This window comes from Dermacentor andersoni, chromosome 2 (genome assembly GCF_023375885.2).
Source record: "Dermacentor andersoni chromosome 2, qqDerAnde1_hic_scaffold, whole genome shotgun sequence".
NCBI classification, from domain to species: Eukaryota; Metazoa; Arthropoda; class Arachnida; order Ixodida; family Ixodidae; genus Dermacentor; species Dermacentor andersoni.
The window spans coordinates 223,719,079-223,738,054 of NC_092815.1; the positions used below are offsets into that span (position 1 = coordinate 223,719,079).

The 18,976-nt window shown below is 48.1% G+C and overlaps 1 protein-coding gene across 8 annotated transcripts in view; it reads left to right on the plus strand.

The window, feature by feature from the left end:
* The window catches only part of faf (ubiquitin carboxyl-terminal hydrolase-like faf), a 607,534-nt gene that overhangs the window by 170,387 nt on the left and 418,171 nt on the right, over positions 1-18,976 (plus strand). For all 8 annotated transcript variants that reach the window (XM_072286629.1, XM_072286626.1, XM_072286628.1 and 5 more), the window contains one exon: positions 13,397-13,764. In XM_072286629.1, the coding sequence (XP_072142730.1) occupies positions 13,397-13,764 (368 nt within the window). The remainder of the gene's footprint in view (positions 1-13,396; positions 13,765-18,976) is intronic.

Consider the following 18,976-nt stretch of genomic DNA (forward strand, 5'->3'; position numbering starts at 1 on the left):
CATTGGTCCGGCGCTCGCTTCGTCGGGGCGTCGTCTGCAAAGAGTAAACAACACACCTTTCAGACCCATGGCTAAGCATTCCACGCATCGGAGTCCGAACACAATGCCTCCGACATGTGGATAAGCCTTTTGAGCATCGGTGCTTTGGACTTCACGTGCAAGTTTTCTTGCAGGCACATTGCTCAAGCAATCCTCGGACCCATGGCTAGGCCTTCCGGGCATTGATGCTGCGACGAAGCACATCGTGGCCATACTTTTTGGACCTACAGCAAGCCTGTGGCATGTGGCGTGTTTTGCGTCCACGCCTTGTGGTGGCGCCACCATCAAAACGACGCCGGCGCGCCGCCGGCAGCGGTAATCGAAGCCACAGCGAAGCCTTTATAATGTAAACTCTATTTGTAACGCTTCAAACCAATACGTACACAAAAACATTTCTATTTTAAGTTTTAGAATGTTTGAAGCAAATTCAACTGAAACACTGAAAAGCTTTATATGTGACTTCTCGAATGGGTAACTCCAAGAGAGAGAGCAGGCAGTTTGGACCAGAAGGCGAACAGCCGTGACAGAATTCGCCCTTGTGAAAGCTACGTGTTCATGCTCAAATCAAGCCTCAGTTTATGAATATTGCGAAATAAGTGGCTTGACATCTTCAGCTACAAATGTGGAGGAACTTTAGCAACATACCAGCGTGTGACGGCTCTAAGTGGTCGGATGTATTTCTTCATTCAGCGGTGGACAGCTTGCATTCACCAGAAATGTGTGGTGGGACTGTGTGTAGCATCCTTTTGCGCAGGAACAATTATGCATGTTACTCACCCGAATATCTTCTGTAATGCTATTCACATGCCTTTTATTCCATGTAAACATCGATGCTCTTACAGTAAAGCTGTTTATTTGCAGCAACTTGGTATGATGAGTGTTGTGATTTCGCTCGGCTTATGCAGCTGTGCCAACCTCCAAAGGTAAATGTACAGGCTGATTCTGAGTGCCAAATAAGAAGAAATATACAGCTTATGTGAACGAGGTAAAATTAGGATAAACCTGGCCAAAGCAAGCGGGGCAGTGCAGCAACAATAGCAGAAGCAGACGTTGCTGGCACTGGTTGTTTGTTGTGCAGTACTCCTCACAAGTGTCCTTGTGCTTTCGATACATATTTAACTTTCTAAGCAACTAGAAAGTATTCAGACATCGCCTGTCGTTTTTAAATTTACATTGTAAGGGAATAATATTCAAAGCATCATCTGTTATTAGTTAGCAAACATTTTTCAAGCATCAGTGCAAATTCCATTAGAATCCAGGCAGCAGTAGTGTCACCTGCGAAAACGGGCCCTTTGGCTCTATGGGAATGTCACAGGCTTGCCCGTGGCTAGGAATTTCGCATATCAAGGCATTGGACTCGGCAATCAAGATCAAGAACATCACGGGCGGACTCCTCGGATCCGTGGCTAAGCATTTCGCACGACAGCCCCTCAGTTTAGGTGATCCAGCACATGTGCACCAATTTGAGCTTGTATGTTATTTATTCATTTATTTTTCTTAGTCACAATATCTTCAGCTGCAGCTCAGGTTTGGACTTCCTTGCTTTTCTGGCTTGATTATTTTAATTCATTCGCACCCAAAGTGTGTCTATGATGGGAAGGTGCCAAGAAAAAAAAAAATGGCAGATTAGGGGGGGGGGGGGGGACCAGAAGCCACGTTTAGCTATACTCAGAATATACAGCAAACCTTCCACTGCATTCCGTAAGCTCTCCAGGGCCTCACAAGGTCCGAAGGAGAAAAGGTTTGTATAATACTGTCATGTAGTGGTGACGAAGCTAAAAACAGCAGCAAAACTGTGAATGATGGAACTGGCTTTTTATTAGGTAAACTTGTGCCCACAGAAACGGGCTACATTCAAAGAACAATGGTAGCGGCAAATGCAGTCGGCGATCAGCGTAATCTGGTCAGCTGGTCAAGAGTGTTGGCTTTTATATATCACTCATTGAAGGTTCCAGTGTAATTGCTGGTGCCCCCGTGGTTCCATGAACTACTACATAATTTGTGTCGTACATGCCGTCTGATTATACAAGGTTCGGCATGGATATGTGCAAAAGACAGAATCAATGGTAACAGTCATATTTATTTATTTATCTTTTTGTTTATTTATTTACAATACCCTCCAGGTCCATTGGGCATCATAGAGGGGTGGGTAGAATGTAACAAAGAAAAAACATCAGTAACAACAAAGTATTAACATGAAAACTAAGAATTCATAAAAATCTTTACAGACTTCGCTCGTGACAAGTACACTCAAATAAAGCAAATTAAAAGCAACACCAAACAAAGTATTAGTGAAGATATTGTTACTCAACTAGTGTGAAGCATGTAGCCACTAATGGAATCCTCGAAAATCATTGTCTTCTCTGCCCGTGATTGACGAGGGAAGGTGGTTCCACTCGGTACTTGTCGTGAGCAAAAAAGAATAAAACAATGCATTTGTTCGGCTATAGGGAACAGAGATGTTTGTGGGTGATCGATTCTGAAAGACACATAAGCTGGTTCTTTTAACAGTTATTGTTTTAACAGTTTGTTCTGAAAGAAAATTTTGTGGACTAAACAGAAGCTAAGTATTTTTTGTCTAATTTGTAAATTGTCAAGGCCTAGGCATGACTTTATAAAGAAATACTAGCTCTGCGTGAAAAATTAGACACAACAAAACGAGCTGATCGGTTTCGTACTGATTCCATGCTATGTGTTAGTGCTTGTTGTCCAGGATCCCATACAGATGAGGCATACCCTAGCTTCAGTCTAATGAGTGTTTTGTACCAAAGCAGTTTTAAGTGTTGTGGGGCCTGTGAAAAATTCTTGCGTATGTAGCCTAGCATTTTATTAACGACGTTGGAGATATGTGCCTGCCAGGAGAGATTATTAGCCACATGGACACCGTGATACTTATACGAGAGAACTGTTTCAAGACGAACTTCGTTAACTTTGTACTGGAAAGTGTCAGATGGGTTAGACTGCCGAGAAACTGCCATTACTTTGCATTCGGTTGGATTAAGGACCATTTGCCACTTAGAACACCAGTTGCAGATCATGTCAAGGTCATCTGCGAAATGAAGGAGTCCTGTGAATTTCTTATCTCATGGCAAGGGACGCAGTCGTCTGCAAAGAGTTTAATTAAGGAGTTAATTGTGCCGGGGAGGTCACTGATATATATTAGAAATAGCAATGGTTCTAAGACGGAGCCCATTCGTACACCTGATTGAACTGCGCAATGCTGCGACACTGAATCATTTGCAGTAACAAATTGTGTACGGTTAATAAGAAAGCATTCAGTCCACTTCAGTAGGTCAGGACCTATATTTCGGGCGCTGGTTTTAGAGAGTAGCAGTTGGTGTGGAACCTTCTCGAGCGCCTTGGCAAAGTCTAGGAAGATGAAATCAACTAGTAGTGTTTAGTCTAAAGAGGAATCTAAGTTATTAATGAAGGATATTAATTGTATTTCACAGGAGTAACTTTTATGGAAACCATGCTGAGAAGGAGTGAAGAATTTGAGTTTGGTTGTAGAAAGGAGTAAATTAAGTGCTCAAGAAGTTTGCGAGGAATTCTTGTTAATGAAATATGTCTAGAGGTGAATGTGGATTATTAGATTTAAAGAGAGGGACCACTTACCCTACTTTCCAATCTGCAGGTAATAATGCACCTCCAAGACATTGGGTGAAGAGGTACATAAGGAAGACAGATGAATATACTGCAGTGTTTTTCAAAAGTTACGATATAATTTCGTCAACGCCACAGCTATACGATGGTTTCAAGTCCTGGATTAACTTCAAGATTAATGTAAATTCAATAATAACTGGGTCCACAGGAAAAAAATTCCGTTTGTGTATGCGCAGTGTTGGGGCAGCGTGAACTCCAGTCAATGTATTCGCGAAGGTATTGTTTAGTAACGCACAGCCATCTTCACTGGTCGCGAAATTGCCATCAGTGTCTGAGGGATATGGCGTTTTTCTTTGCAGGCTTGATTGTTGTCCAAAACTTCCTTGCGTTTGTTGAAAAAGGCGAAGGTAATGTGTTATCAAAAAGAACGTGCTTACCTTTCCTTATCACAGTTCTATAATTCCACAAAGCTTTGCTATATGCACTCCATCGAGTTAGAGTTCTGTTCTGCTTTGCGAGACGTGAAGGTCGTTTTTTCTTGTATAACATTCTTTTGAGGGTAATTGAAAACCAAGACGAGCGCTTCTTTAAGGAAATCACGTAAGTTGTAGCTCATGCAGGTGCATGTTGCGCTGAGCGCTAACTTTAATTTGTTAGAGGGTGAAATGCAGCCCCCGAGAAAAGGATAAATAAGTACACGTGTTGATACACTGTTCTAAGCATATGGTAGTTGGTGCAAACATTATGCCACAAGAACACAGGGTAAACCTCCATATAAGTACTGGCTTGCAAGGCATGCATGTTTAAAATGCATTGCTGCCCATGCACCAGTGTCTTTCTAATATGCAGCTAGCTCCTCAGTCTTTGTCTAGGAAACAAAGTTCAAAATGCTGTTCAACACCTTCGTTAGGCCATCTGCTCCTCGCTCCTGTTTTCTCATCCCCCCGTCAGCAGCTAGACTGACTGGACAGCCTGGCTCAGGTCCGGGGACGTCGACCGACAGCTTGAACTGGTGGACTGGGCGGAGAAGGCCAAGCAGGCCCAGGGCCTTACTTGAGCTCGATCCCTCAGCCGCCTCCCCCTTCCCCCTTTCAATAAAGTTTACCACCGCCTAGCCAGCTGGTCACTGCTACAAAAAGACAAAAATGTGCCATGGAATGCAACAGAAGCATTATGAGAGTGATGCTAACGAGTTAGCCTCACTGCTGCACTGTAAACAGCTGTCAACAAAGCAGTATGCAAATAGAATTCTGGGGCCTACTGTGCTTTCCAGGGATATTGTGCAACACTTAGTCTGCAAGCTGGCCGATCCGGAAAATAAAGGCAAGCAAAGCTCTCCACAGTAAAGAAAAACACTCCAGAAGCCCCGCATTTGACAGGACATCAATGTCTACAACCCTGGTGCCTTTTGATAACTTAAAATCTAAGGTACAACTTTTAAAGCCGTTTACTCAGAACTGTTTTTCTTGCCTCCTGCTCAGCTTGTCCTGCTGATTTCTTTGCGACTGCTAGGTTTATTTCAATTTCGTTTTTTTTTACTATGTTCTTTGACTTGCAGTTTAAGGTGTGACATTCTTGTTTTTGCAGTGCAAATTTTTCTGAATTCATGATTCAACTAATTTTTTGCAGCCTAGATGCTTATTGTACAGTCACCTCATAAAATATGAAAACTAAATATTGTCATGTTGTAAATAAAAGAATCTAAGAATGTCACAGCCTCAACCATTCAATTTGCAACACATAGGGCCTCGAAAGAGTGTTTTGTCACATGTTGTAAGTCATTCAAGCTAGGGAAAAGCCTAAAAGGAGGTAAAAATTTGTAAGTAAAGAAGTAAAGATATAACTTTGAAGTTTCTATAACAGAAGCATTACCACTACCTCTGAATCCACGAAGAAATAAGAAACTTGAATTTAAAAGCCACATCCCCCTTTACCGTAAAAGTCCGTGCAAGTGCCCCCACCCCTACTTTTGTGAAAGATAATCAAAGAAAGCCCACGGGGGAGGGGAGGGCTTGCTTGGTCGCGGACCAAAATTCAAGGGCTATCGACCTGGACCCGACGTCCAGTGAGCTAGGCCTATACCATCTTCCAGCAATCACAGGCCTGCCTGGCTTGCTTGTTCACTTCCGTCGGCATCAATAAAATAAAATGTATTGCAATTTAACTGCGACCTAATTGTGTACATATCGTGCTGATCAACATAGGCACTTTATTACGAGCTGCGTGTGGTCGTGTCACAATGCCACCACTCTTCAATTTGATGGCCAAGTGAGCCAAGCCTGCCAGCCCCTAGTCATCGGCGGCACTGTCTATGGAGCTGAACATGCGGACGTCGCCTTGCGGAAACTTGTCTGCACTGCTCACATGGTCATGTTTATGTCGACATCTTTTGTTTAAAACGAGAGAGCTGTGTAAACATGTTCATTTTCACTTGATTTGCAAAGTCATTCCAAGCGTCCAAGGGGCATCGGTTTTAGGCATAGCCACGAGCCGCTTGCTCATTCGTACCATGTGCACTGAATCTTCGTATGCGTCAAGTTAAACTCAGGCGTGTCATCCGACAGATACACTTGGTTACTTCTATATTAGCTTCTTGTTTGGTTGCGCTCCATGACACCAGGTGGCTGCACTATGCAGACAGTTCACGTTTACACCTCCGCTCATGTGGTAAATCGCTTAGTACGCTTGTGCTTGCGTTTGCCTGAATAATGGACATAGTAAAGCTCTATATTGTCATAGTAATGCTCCAGCATGAAATCACAACCACAAACACGTAGATGCTGGTGCTGATCGAATACTGACAACCTGATGCGCTGAAGCCACTTTGCTCGCATGTTGCCTCGCAGAGGGACACAGTGTTGCACCTTGACATGCCGCCAGTTACTAGATTTGCAGCCCATAACCTAACAAGGGCAATCCATGGTGCTGTGAGTGGCACGGTAGGTTTTGAAAGTGGCATTTCAAACCATCGATAGCGAGCTAACGATGCCCAATGGGCATCAGTAGGGAAGAGTTAAGTGTAAAGAACACTCTGCATGCGCGCCCGCGGACCCCGAAAGCAGCTTCAATAGGAGTCGGACTATTGCATACAGGCCATTAGGGCTAATTGGCACTGCTTCGTCAGCAACTAAAGTTATGGCTTGGTGCCAGATGGGCATAGATATATTCGTAGCAGCTGTACTGTACTCGGAAAGTTGACAAACCATCTCGCCAACTAATGCAAGTGTATGAAATGTTATCAGCATTGCTCACGGTCATCATCTTTGCGACACTAGTGTGGCCTCTCCTGATACCGTTTATAGATGCACAACTGGTTTTTTTTTTTTTATATATCTTCGAACAACCCCTCGCAAAACTAGCTTTACATTTATATGGCGGATGTGAAAGTGTTGTGTGACCTGTGCATTGACTGCCTAGCTACAGATATCTGTGTGCAATGTGAATGAACATGGAGTGGGGGGGGATGTTGAGGGTAATACTTCGCGTAAGTTCGCTGTGGCCCTCCCGGTTTCACAACTTTTGACAGGTGGCAAATGACGGTGAACCCAACAATGAAACCATCGGCATGACCATCGGCACTTTTACCATCGGCATGACTCCAGTTGACCCACACAATGCAAACGATGGCTACGCACAATGTGGTGATTGAGCCAGGTGATGCATGGTCTGCACTTTTGTCTGTCACGCAACTTGACCTTCATAAGGTGATGACAATCTGCAAAACCCACCTGCTCATAAAGCTTGGAAAACACTTCTGGAATTTAGGGGAAAACTGGAAAGGAAAACTGTCTATTCATTAAAATATTGCCAAAAAGCACAGGTCCACTATTAAGCTTAAGATACTGAATAAACTGAAAGAAACAGACAAAGTGACAGAAAAGGTGGCTTCCTCTCACTCTGTCTGATTCTTATTCGAAGTCTTGTCTATTTTCCTGCCCATTTGCTGGCATTCTACCATGCAAGAATGTTTGTATTCTGGGGGTACCCTCTGTGTGCGACTAGGGCCGAAGGTGAGCTCTGGATCTAGCCACACACAGTCGTTACCTGGTACTCGACCCAACCCGTAGCGCGTGTACTCGCAGCTACGTCAGGTTTGAATGAATAAGGCAACCAGCGGCATCAACAACGTTTAGTACTACAAGCAATAAAGGACACTCGCAGAGGGAAGTCCTCTCTGCATTAAGTAATAAATGGCATTGCCTCATTGCCTGGGATAGTCAGGCAAACGAGGTCACTCATGGGTTGCTGCAGGTATATCATTCCAGCAGGTTAGAGGTCGGGCACCAGAGAGAGAGGGTCTCCCCTGGTGGTGTTGTTTTATACCTTTTGCAAGAGGAATGTCCTCCTTCCCCATCGGATACCTTCCCACGAGAGCGCGAAAGAACCGGGAGAGGGAGCGTGGTGCTGCGCCTCTTCCCAATGTGGGAACACAGGTGCCCGTGTGCTCCCCACAGTGTACATTCATCTCCTGTTTCTTGTTTTCCAACACAGCAGGCTGGCGCATGAAGCACATGATATTTTTGAATGAAGCATTCCGAGCACTGCAATAATGGCAACCGGCAACAATGATAGCGGTGAAGGAGTCAGGTCAGTAGTGTTTATCATTTTTTTTTAATACTCGGACCAAGCAACTTTATAAAATGCATCAACAAGCACCGTATAATACCGATAGGCACCATTTAAATCAATGCCTGCTAATATGTTACTTAGAGAGATTGAAATTTGGTACACCTTGGAAAATCTTCTGGCACACAGCGGCAAGAAGTGCCAATCGATCGTGAGTGACACACACCAAGCGCAGTTGCACTTGGTGTGTCTTCTTCTCTTACGTTCGTGTCTTTTTTTGTTGTGCAATAATACTTGACCAATCGATAGGTTTTTGTTTCCTTTCACAGTAGTGTCAAAATTTTGTAATGTTGCAAGTAAAACAATTTGTCACATCAAGCACTTATTTAGATTAATTGCATCCTCATCTTTAATCCTTCCCAAGCCAACATTTTGAGTACTTTGTGCAAGCATGCAGGGAATAACATTCGAGAGATTTTGCACCCATGTGGTCAAAATTAATCTGGAGTCCCCTCCCCTACTGCGGCGTGCCTCACAGTCATGTAAGGGGCGCCGGTTTTAACACGTAAAACCCCAGAATTTAGTTTTCTTTTTCATTGGAGAGATTGTGTTTCCTTTCTTGACAGTCATATGAAAGGCCAGCTGCAACAAAATTTTCAACCGCGAGAAAAGCCCAGTTTCAGATAATTTAGACATATAGTAATATACATTGAAAATTTTATGCTTGAAATGCAAGGGGCTACATCACAAAATGCTCGCAAGCATAGGTGTATTTCGCACTGAAACTTGCCATTGCCACTTGTCGGAAGTGGCATAATATTCACACTGTAGAGAACCAGTGCCTGAGAGTCCTTTTCTTACGTGTGTAGTGTTCCCGTGTATCAACAAACAGGTCTCGCAAGTCTGATAACCACAGAGTTAGTACACTCTACCTGCTTCGTGCACTGTGCCCACGTTGTTGCGCGCCCGCTATGTTCTTTTAATGCGAAGTATCCTCCGAGTCGAGGCGGTTTTCTGCGTCTGGTTGTCTAAGTTCACATTGCAGAGCCTCGATGCGTTCTGTCTCTGCCCAGAGAAGAAGAACACATTGGGATGACCAAGCTAAAGGTGTGGATATAGTCCGGCACAACACCGATGATATTGACGCGCAGCACAGTTTGGCTACACCGGTGAAAAGTGGACACTCTACGGTGTATAGTATGGCGGGCGCAGGAATGAAACATGTCTTATCTCATGCCAGAGCCACTGAAGTAGAGTGCATCGCACACTAGATTGGCAGACCAGCAGCATGTTGGCCTATGTACAGTTCCGGTTCACTGAAGCGAGCATGTTGAGTTTGCGTCTTTCACAAACAACAAAGCGCTCGCTTGCTGTGCACTTGTGCACTTGCGCTGCGGCGGCAACAACTGATTGCCGCACTGCTGCGGGTTATGTCAACGTGCAGGGTAAAATTTTCGCGATCTTAGCATCACCCGCCGTGGTTGCTCAGTGGCTATGGTGTTTGGCTGCTGAGCATGAGGTCACAGGATCGAATCCCGGCCATGGTGGCCACATTTCGATGGGTCGAAATGCGAAAACACCTGTATACTTAGATTTTGGTGCACATTAAAGAACCCCAGGTGGTCAAAGTTTACGGAGTCCTCCACTACAGCGTGCCTCATAATCAGAAAGTGGTTCTGGCACGTAAAGCCCCATAATTTATATTTATCTTAGCATCGCCGGCATTATGTATCCACCTTCACCAGCTGCTCACTGGCACGCTGGAAACGCCGGACTTGTCAACCAATCAAACAACTACTGCCATCTGTAGTAAAAGATGAGCAGTAGCTGAGGCTCGGCACAGCCAGGCTTGAGGAGTCTACCCTCTAGCCTGGCCGTGGGCTCGGCACAAAGTTTACATAAAGTCGTGGCCAGACAGGCCGGACTTTGGCCGCAGTAGAGTTTCCCCCATTTCGCTTTGGTGGCATAGTGTTCTCCTTAGTGTCAAATGCAGCATACAGTTCCTGCTAACAGTGTTCCTGGCGCTGTGTCAGAAAGGCTTTCGTTCATCTACTTTGACGTGTGCAATGTAGAGATGCGTGAAACGTCTCGAAATCGATGGACTACCGGAAACGATCACTCAACAATATTGACCCTCAACACAACTTTTGCTTTTCGTGCACCGTTGAGGCTTAAGTACTTAGTCATCCCAAGAAAGCATTTTGCAAGCAGATCTTGCACGGGTAAGTGACTGTGCTCGTTAAATGTAGCGTGTTCACCGTCGTCAAATGCAGTTTACAAGCTTTGTGCGTGTCATCTCGTCTGCATTGCACTTACCTGCTGTGGCGTGGTGCACGCTTGCGCTCTGTAAACTGGGACAGGAAAGATGTGACCTGTCTTTCTCAGTGCAGTGTTGTGTACGGCACAGTCATCGCTTGCGTTTGAGCACCCGGTGGCTATGCAATGCATTGGCATTCTTGCAACAGCTCAAATCATGTGTGCAACGAGAAAGCAAACCACGCCCATCACGTTGCAAATATTAAGTGAGCGACATGTGTGGGTGCCTAGGCATGACTGAGAGATTAGCAGTCATGTACAGTTTTGAAACTTTTACCATATCCGCAAATGAAATGAGGAAATTCGCAGGTGCTAGTTGGAATCAGTTGGTGCAGAACAGAGGTAATTGGAAATGGCAGGGAGAGGCTTTCGTCCAGCAGTGGACATAAAATAGGCTGATCATGATGATGTACCATCTATAGAGAGGTTGTATAAGCACCTAAAACTTGTAACATAAATTTCTGATAGCAGTTGGAGCAAATGTGTCGATGCTCTTTCGCTCTATCTCGGCTGGACAGCCATGACAAGCAAGTGTAGCAGGTCCGTCCGCACTTTGACATAGGAAGAAATTTGTTAACTGTTGACAAATTTTGCATCACAAGAAAATGGCGACGAAATTTGTACTTAGCACGAAATGTCCACGGAACTAGCCCCTAGAAAGAAACCTGGCTACAGCTCCTAAACAAAGTAGAAATCGAATGTGCCCACAATTTTTTAACTTGAAAAACGTGCCATTCCTCCAGTTCTGGCAATAAAAGAAATACATAACCAGCAAACTTTACCTTCACAGAATGGAACTTTATTTACTTTATGTCCACTGTCATTACTCGCACACAACCCCTTTATCAATCTTTATGAAGAACCACAATGTCTCATTCTCAGTATGGTCCGCAGCGCATTTGATATTCTGCATTTATCAAACAACTTTGCAATAATCATAAACGGGATGGCAACCCACGCCCAGACTTCACTAGTTTTTATTGTGATGCATGTGATTCTCGAGAACACCAAGAACACATGACACGAATCGTTGCTGCTAGCTTAACATGTAAAATAGCTTCTCACATGAATGCACTTTTGTAATCCATGGGAAAGTGGCATGCCGTCATCGTCATAATATGCGCAAACTCGTTTTGTCACCATCCATAGTCACCATCTTGTGATGGCAATGGCTACAAGACTGTGTAGGCTGGCTGCGACAGTAGGCTTTTGTGAACACGAACAAACATTGTTTTGGTTTTCTATCGGATTGCTTCACCCAAGCTGTTCTCACTTGAATTTTTCGGGGAAAAAAGGCACATGTTAGAATCGGGTAAATACTGTAATAATGCATTGTAAGCCATAATCTCACTTCAACATTTTCCTGCGATAGGCCGAAATTGGTGTTTTTGGTGTGAAATGAGGCTGTTAGATACGGGACCGTTTCCTGAGCCTACTTCGAGTTCCCCAGACCTCATTGAATCGCACCACAGCTAATTGAGGAGCGAAGAAGCACGGATGCCACATTCCCTAGGCGCGGCACGAGCAAACAAGTTGGCGGACCCCACTTCGTGTGCAGCCGGTGGAGCTATTCACTGCTTGGCTCTTCCCGAAAGCGAAGAGAGAGCCTGGCACTGTTCCAGGTAACGTGGGTCCAGAAGCAAGACGGCTGTAATGCGCCGTGACAACCTGGCGGCGTTGGCCCCTACCCTCTATGGTGACGGTGCATTGCAAGTCAGCAAGGCAAGACCGCAGGGGGGACCAAGGAGCGACTCTCTTCGCCGGGTGCGACTCCATCGCACGGGCGCCTACCATTGGCCGAAAATGACGACACCCGAGCGGGCTCGCCGATTGGCCGAAAATGCCGTCACCTGAGCGGGCTCTCCCATTGGCCGAACGTGACACCGAAGGGCTTAAAAGACGCAGACCGGGAGCAGCAGAGGAGCATTCCTAGAGATTCCAAAGCATTCCTGGAGCATTCCTTGATTCATCTCTTTCGAGCTTCTTGCGACGGGCCGCAGCATCTGAGTTGCTGCCGGCCCGTAATGACTTTAAGACTGTTAATTGACTCTCACTGTAAATAATGTAAATAAACCTCCCAAGTTTTTATCCCGAAGTCCTCCTCAACTCTTACAAGACGTGTTCAACGCATTCCCTAAGCGCCGCCAAGACGGGTGTTGCTGCATCACAACTGTAGTCACCTTTGGGGTCAGGTGCGTGTGTGGTGACCAGCCAAGCTCAAATTATCCAGGGAAGGGTTATCCAGGATCAAAATAAGTTTGGTCCCATTGAAATGCACAGATGCCGACCGCTTCTGGAGCACTTCTTCAAACACTTGAAACAATCCGTGTCCTGCAAGTTTGTATAATATGTGTGGAGTGCTTTATTAAAATGAAGGCAGACGGCAACATGTTTGGTGTCAGCATGCCGTCACATAGTGGGTTCATTTCTTTCATTGTTTTTCACAATGTTAGCACGATATCTGGTGTATTTTAAAGTGACTGGATTGGTTCTGTCCCAAGTATTCTGGACATAAAGTAGTTGTCATATCAGACGCTCCTGCAGAGCATTTCCGCATGTATTCGCATTCGTTAAACATAAAATTCACTAAAGGATTGAAAATACTGAGGTCGTTCTACAACCTCAGTAAGGTGCGGCGTGTGGTGTGGTAGGCTGCTCGGCTAGTTGGCAAGATCCCTGCTGTTTCCCCCGCCAAGAAGGGGTGTTTTGTAATGTCACAGCAAAATGTCTCTCATCCCCACGTGAAGTCTACATCAGCCCCTTCGGCCCCAACAAGATGTTATATTGTCGTCACGTAATGCAAACTTTTCTCCTGTGAAAATGAAGCAGTATTTTGCACCTTTTTTAAGGCCTAGCGTGCTCTTCTGTGCAGGGTTGGGTGGTGGATCTGATCAACCGCTTTGGCAACCTGGGCGGCTTCACCATCCTGCTGGAACGGTTTCGCTCGGGACCTCCTCTGTCCGTGGCCGTCATTGCAGCACTAATCAGGCCATTTGGGCTGTGCCACAGCCTGCTGACAGTGCCCACTGTGGAGCGGTACCTGATGCCCATCGTGTCGCTGGTGCCCGCCTTCCTGGAGCGCCTGTCAGATGAGGAGCTCAAGCGCGAGGCCAAGAACGAGAGCAAGAATGATGCCCTGGCGGCCATTGTGCGTGCCTTGCGCTCTCTTGCTGCTATGGTGCCCCACCAGGATGAGACTGTGCGAGCGCTCGAGATGTTCCGCCTGCGCATGATCCTCAGGTACTGGCTTCCTCCTGGCTGGGTTCCACATGCTCCAGTACCCTGCTGCCACACAGAATACAATTTGCGGGAAAGCATAATGGGAGAGCATCCATTGCTCCCACATGTTCCACAGTAATAAAGATATTGCTGCAGGGAGACAAGTGAGTAGTGTTGAGCAGAAGATTTACATACGACTGTTTACAGTCTGCAAAGGCCAAGATGATGGAGGCAATAGATGAGCAATGCTCGGCCTATCATCGTCTTCCTCTATGTGGAACTGACATGATCTCCTTGCAGGCCAGAGCACTGTCTCGCAATATTATATCGATGCACCACAGCGCCACCGCAGCCCACAGCATCTACACCTTCGAACAACATAAAGAAAGCTTTACTGAATATGGCCTCCCACCTACAGCTAATTTTGTCCCGTTGGCGCTGTAGAATTAGGGCTCTGCATACCTGACTTGGAATTAACTATGGTGCATATGATAGTCTTTTCTTTTTTTCAAGTGTAGAACAAATTTTTGTTGTAAGCTAGATCAGCATACATTCTCACTTTTATTGGTTGGACATGTGATTTTCTGTTTTGCTTTGTAAGCGAGAGTGACATTTCAAGGGCTAAATAGCAGGCAGCAGCAGTGCATCAAAGTGGGTAAAGTAGGCTAAGAATGCTAATTGCATGAAAATATATATTGTTTACTCAACTGATGATATAAGATGTGCTCATGAGTGGGGATCTTCCTTGCAACCCTGCACAATTGGAAGAGCAGATTCAGCAGTTGTAGTTTGATCAGCTTTCATGTGTTCCGCGGCACGGTTATGCAGGGGAGTCTGTGGATGTCCTCACTACAGGTCTGTTCAGTGTGCCTGGTCCGCTGTGAACCATTTCAGTCAGTTCATGGCAGGGCACTGTGAGTTCATTGGGCTGCTAGGCTTCAGCCATGCAGGCACAATGCGACACTCCTCTAAACAAATGCAGGGGTGCAGACGTGGTGGACGTTTTGTCTGCCTAGTGGGTTGTCTGCGTAAGTTTCAGAGGTCCCAAACTGCCGGTATGGTCTGCTTCTGAGGTGCAAACAACACACTCCTGCACCTTATAGACATAGCAGATGTACATAAGTGGGGTTTCAGTGGCACAATGTTCGCGTTTGATGGCATCTGTTGCTTTGCACCTGCATCTCTGCACCCAGTTAGCACTGTCAGCAGGATGGGTGCAGAAAAATGATGAACTAGCTGTGCATCTTTTCTGCAAATTTTAAAATGAACCGTTTGGTTCGGAGGGCGCCATATGTGACATGGCTGCACTGCCGAAATGAATGGCCTTTGTGAACTGGTTCGGGTGGTGCGGGCGAATTGAACAAACTTTATAACTTCGTCTTAGTCACAAATGTCCTAGGGCATGGTCTTGTTGACATACCCTAGTTTCACTTAGCCTTTTCTTGCTCACTCTAAGCGCGCTGAACAGGCAATGCCTGTTGCAGTTGGAAATGGCAGAAGCGGCTTTATACCGTGATATACACTGTCACGATCCGCCCGGGTTTGTGAACAAGGGAGGGCTCGAGGCACCCTCCGTTAGACGGATGCTCTGCAGCGTGGTGGTAATGAACGATGACTGACGGCGAACAGCTGTGCTCGTTGGTGTTTATTGCGGTGTGGTGACCAATGTTGCCTACCGAGCCTGGCGGGCCAACGAAGATTATGCCCGAGGGGGCGTCACATGGTTGTTACAGCCCCTTATCCCCAGTTTGTTTGTTGCCAACTAAAAAACTTCTAAGTTCAATGTATGAGGCTCTGCCTCCGTCCAAGCTGGGTCGACGGTACCTGCTACCCAGGCGAGTAACGGTCCGGTGGCCTCCGCTGTCGAGTACTCCGCCTGGGCACCGGTGTTGACGGGCCGGGTGTGGCAACACCGTGTGCTGCCTGTGCCAGCCTCGCTCCATCTGGAGGGTCCGTAGTGGTCGGCCTTGTGAGTGCTGATGGCCTCGACGCCGGCCCAACAGGTGCTGCACCACTGCAACACTTGCCACCTCCGAGGTGGGCGGTGCTCTGCTAGAAGCGACGGGTGCTGCCGCTAGTCCTCCTGCGGGCTGGAAGTCTGAAGTGGCAGTCGAGGGTGCTGGCCAAGTCCCGAGGCGAGGCCTAACATGGTCGGCGTGTCTGTGCCACGTGGCCCTATCTGGCATGTGGGCAAGCAGCGATGAGGCGCGGGCAGGAGACACCACCTGTCTGGCAGACCAGGGTGGACCAGGCTGGGCTCCAGTTTTCACCAGTTCCTGGTGAAAACTGGAGCTCCCGACTCCGGCAAAAGCCCGGGATAGCACTTTGGTCAGCAGCCAGCTTCAGCTGCTTCAGGAGCACTGTGGATCGGAGGTCCGGATGAAAGACGTCCGAGGGTGTCTTGACCATCCGACCCAGCAGGAGCTCACAGGGGGCACAGCCAGTGACATCTTGGGGCGTGGTCCGGTACTGAAACAGTACCCGGGCAATCTGCGTCTGGAAATCCCCAGTCTGGCTCTTCTTGAGCTTGTCCTTGATGGTTTGCACCACCGGCTCGGCTGCACCATTCGAAGCAGGGTGGTACTGCAGAACCATCATCCGGCGGATTCCGTTCTTCGTCAGCCAGGCCAGGTACTCTGTGCTGGCGAAAGCAGGACCATTGTTGGACACGACGACGTCCGGCCACCCCTGGGTGGCGAAGACCTGTCGTAGCGCTGCGATGCTTGCTCCTGCTGATGGAGTGGTGACAGGTAGAACCTCCACCCACATCGAAAAGGCGTCCACCACCACTAGGAAGTAATGGCCCTTTAAGGGCCCCCCGAAATCTACATGTAGGCAGGGCCAGGGTCTCTGTAGGAACGGCCAGGGGGTGATTTCCACATGACATGCTCCGCTGATGCTCCTGGCAGATTTGGCAGTTCTGCACCATGTGAGCAATGTCCTGGTACAGGCCATGCCACCAAACATGGGACCGGGCCACCATCTTGGCCTTTTCCACGCCAGGATGACCCGCGATCAGCAACTGCAGGACCCTGGACCGGAGACTTTGTGGGATCACCACCCTGGAACACCACAATAGGCAGCCCTGCTGCAAGCTCATCTGAGCAGCCTTGTGGCTATAGGCCTGCTGAACTAATTCCTCTCCACGGGACACCGCCTTGACCACCTGAGACAGGACTGGGTCCCGGCTGGTCGCTTGAGATACCGTAGATCAGGAGAGCGCCTCCGGTTACGCGTGTTTGAGCATGAACACTTCAGCAGGTTCTGGCACAGCATCCGGTACCTCTGGCAGGTGCCGGCGGCTCAGGGCATCAGCAGGTCTCAGGTCCTTTCCCGGACGGTAAACCAGCTGGTAACAGTAAGCTGCCAGCCTCAAGGCCCAGCGTATCACTCGAGGGGATGCCTGCACGGTTACTGCCTTGTCAGGCCCTAGCAGCCCCAACAGCGGCTTGTGGTCCGTGACTGCCTTGAACTTCCAGCCCTACAGATCCTGGTAAAGCGTTCGACACCGATCATGAGGGCAAAACCTTCCTTGTCCAGCTGGCTGTAACGTTGCTCTGCAGCATGAAGCCGACGAGAAGCAAACGACAAGGGCGTTCCTGGCCATCCTTGTCCTGGTGTGCCAGGACGGTTCCCATGCTGTACGGCGACGCATCTACGGTCAGGACGACAGGCTTTTCACGATCGAAGTGTACTAGCACTGGAGCCTTGGTGATTAGCTCCTTGCTGCTCTGGAAGGCCCGGTCCTGCTCCTTCTTCCAGACCCATTGCTGACCATCTCGATGCAGAAGATAGCGCGGCTGTAGATGCTTCGACAGGTTTGGCAGGAAATTCCTGTAGAAGTTGATGAGGCCGAGGTAGCTCTGAAGCTCCTTCTTGTTCTGGGGCTTAGGTGCCTTGAGCACAGCATCAACTTTGCGGGGATCCAGGGCTAGGCCAGCCTGGGAAATGACATGTCCCAAGTACTCAACACTGTGGGCCAGGAAAATGCACTTTTGCAGCTTGAGCTTGAGGCCGGCGTCCTGCAGTCGTGCCAGAATGTTGTGCAGGTTCTGCAGGTGGTCTCCGTCATCGCTGTCAGTAACGAGGATGTCGTCCAAATACACTGCCACGTGCCTCATGCCCCTGAAGAGGATGTCCATCTCCCTCTGAAATATGGCTGGGGCTCAGGCCACGCCAAAAGGTAAGCGCGTGTACTTGAAGAGCCCCAAAGCTGTTGATATTGTGACATACTTCCGGGAGGCATCCTGAAGCACCAGCTGCTGGTAAGCATCTCTGAGGTCAAGCTTGGTAAACTTCTGTCCACCGGACAACACTGACCAGAGATCTGCAATCCGGGGCAACGGGTACTTCTCGATGGTAGCGACGGGGTTGATGGTAACCTCGAAATCCCCACAGATCCTGACACTGCCGTCTCGCTTGAGGTCTGGTACGATGGGAGTGGCCCATTCAGACGTCTTGACGGGCACCAGGATGCCCTCGCTGCAACCGTTGCAGCTCCTGGGTGACCCCGTCCTTCAGGGCGAACGGCAGTGGGCGAGGCTTGAAAAAACGTGGCTGGGCTCCCTCAGGTACATAGATGCCAGCCGTCGTGCCAGCGAATGTGCCCACCCCTGGCTGGAACAGGGACTTGAACTCAGTTAAGAGGCTGGAGACATCTTTCACCGCATGCAGGCTGGCTTCCTGGTACTCTGGCAAACGAACACCCAGTGCATGAATCCAGTTTTGGCCCAGCAGCATCGGCAACGACCCCTTGATTAAGTAGAGGGGAAGAATTGCCCCCCCCTGTTGCCAAAGCGAATGCTGACCTTTGCCTGACCCTGGACCTGGGAGAGCTGCACGGAGTAGCTGCGCAGCATCACGCTCAAAGCCTCGACGGACACGCCAGGGAAGGTATGCTTGAACCGTTTCCTGGCCATGACAGACACGCTTGCGCCTGTGTCCAACTCCATGGAAATGGGGTGCATGTAGATTTCGACGGTCAGCATGTACGGCGGCACAGACGACGGTACAAAGCCTTTGTGCCACATGTAGAAAGTCGGCAGGTCCTCAGCCACAACGTGGAGCCTGGCCGCGGAAGAACTTGAGCCTGCTGCCGCACGTCTTCGCCGCGTGCTCTTGCGATGGCTACCCTGGCCGCAGGCTTGTGTGGTACCTGGGTTTGAACCAGGCTGCGGCTGCTGTTTGCTGTTCGTCCTCCCCCTTCGGCATACCCGTGTCAAGTGCTCAGTTT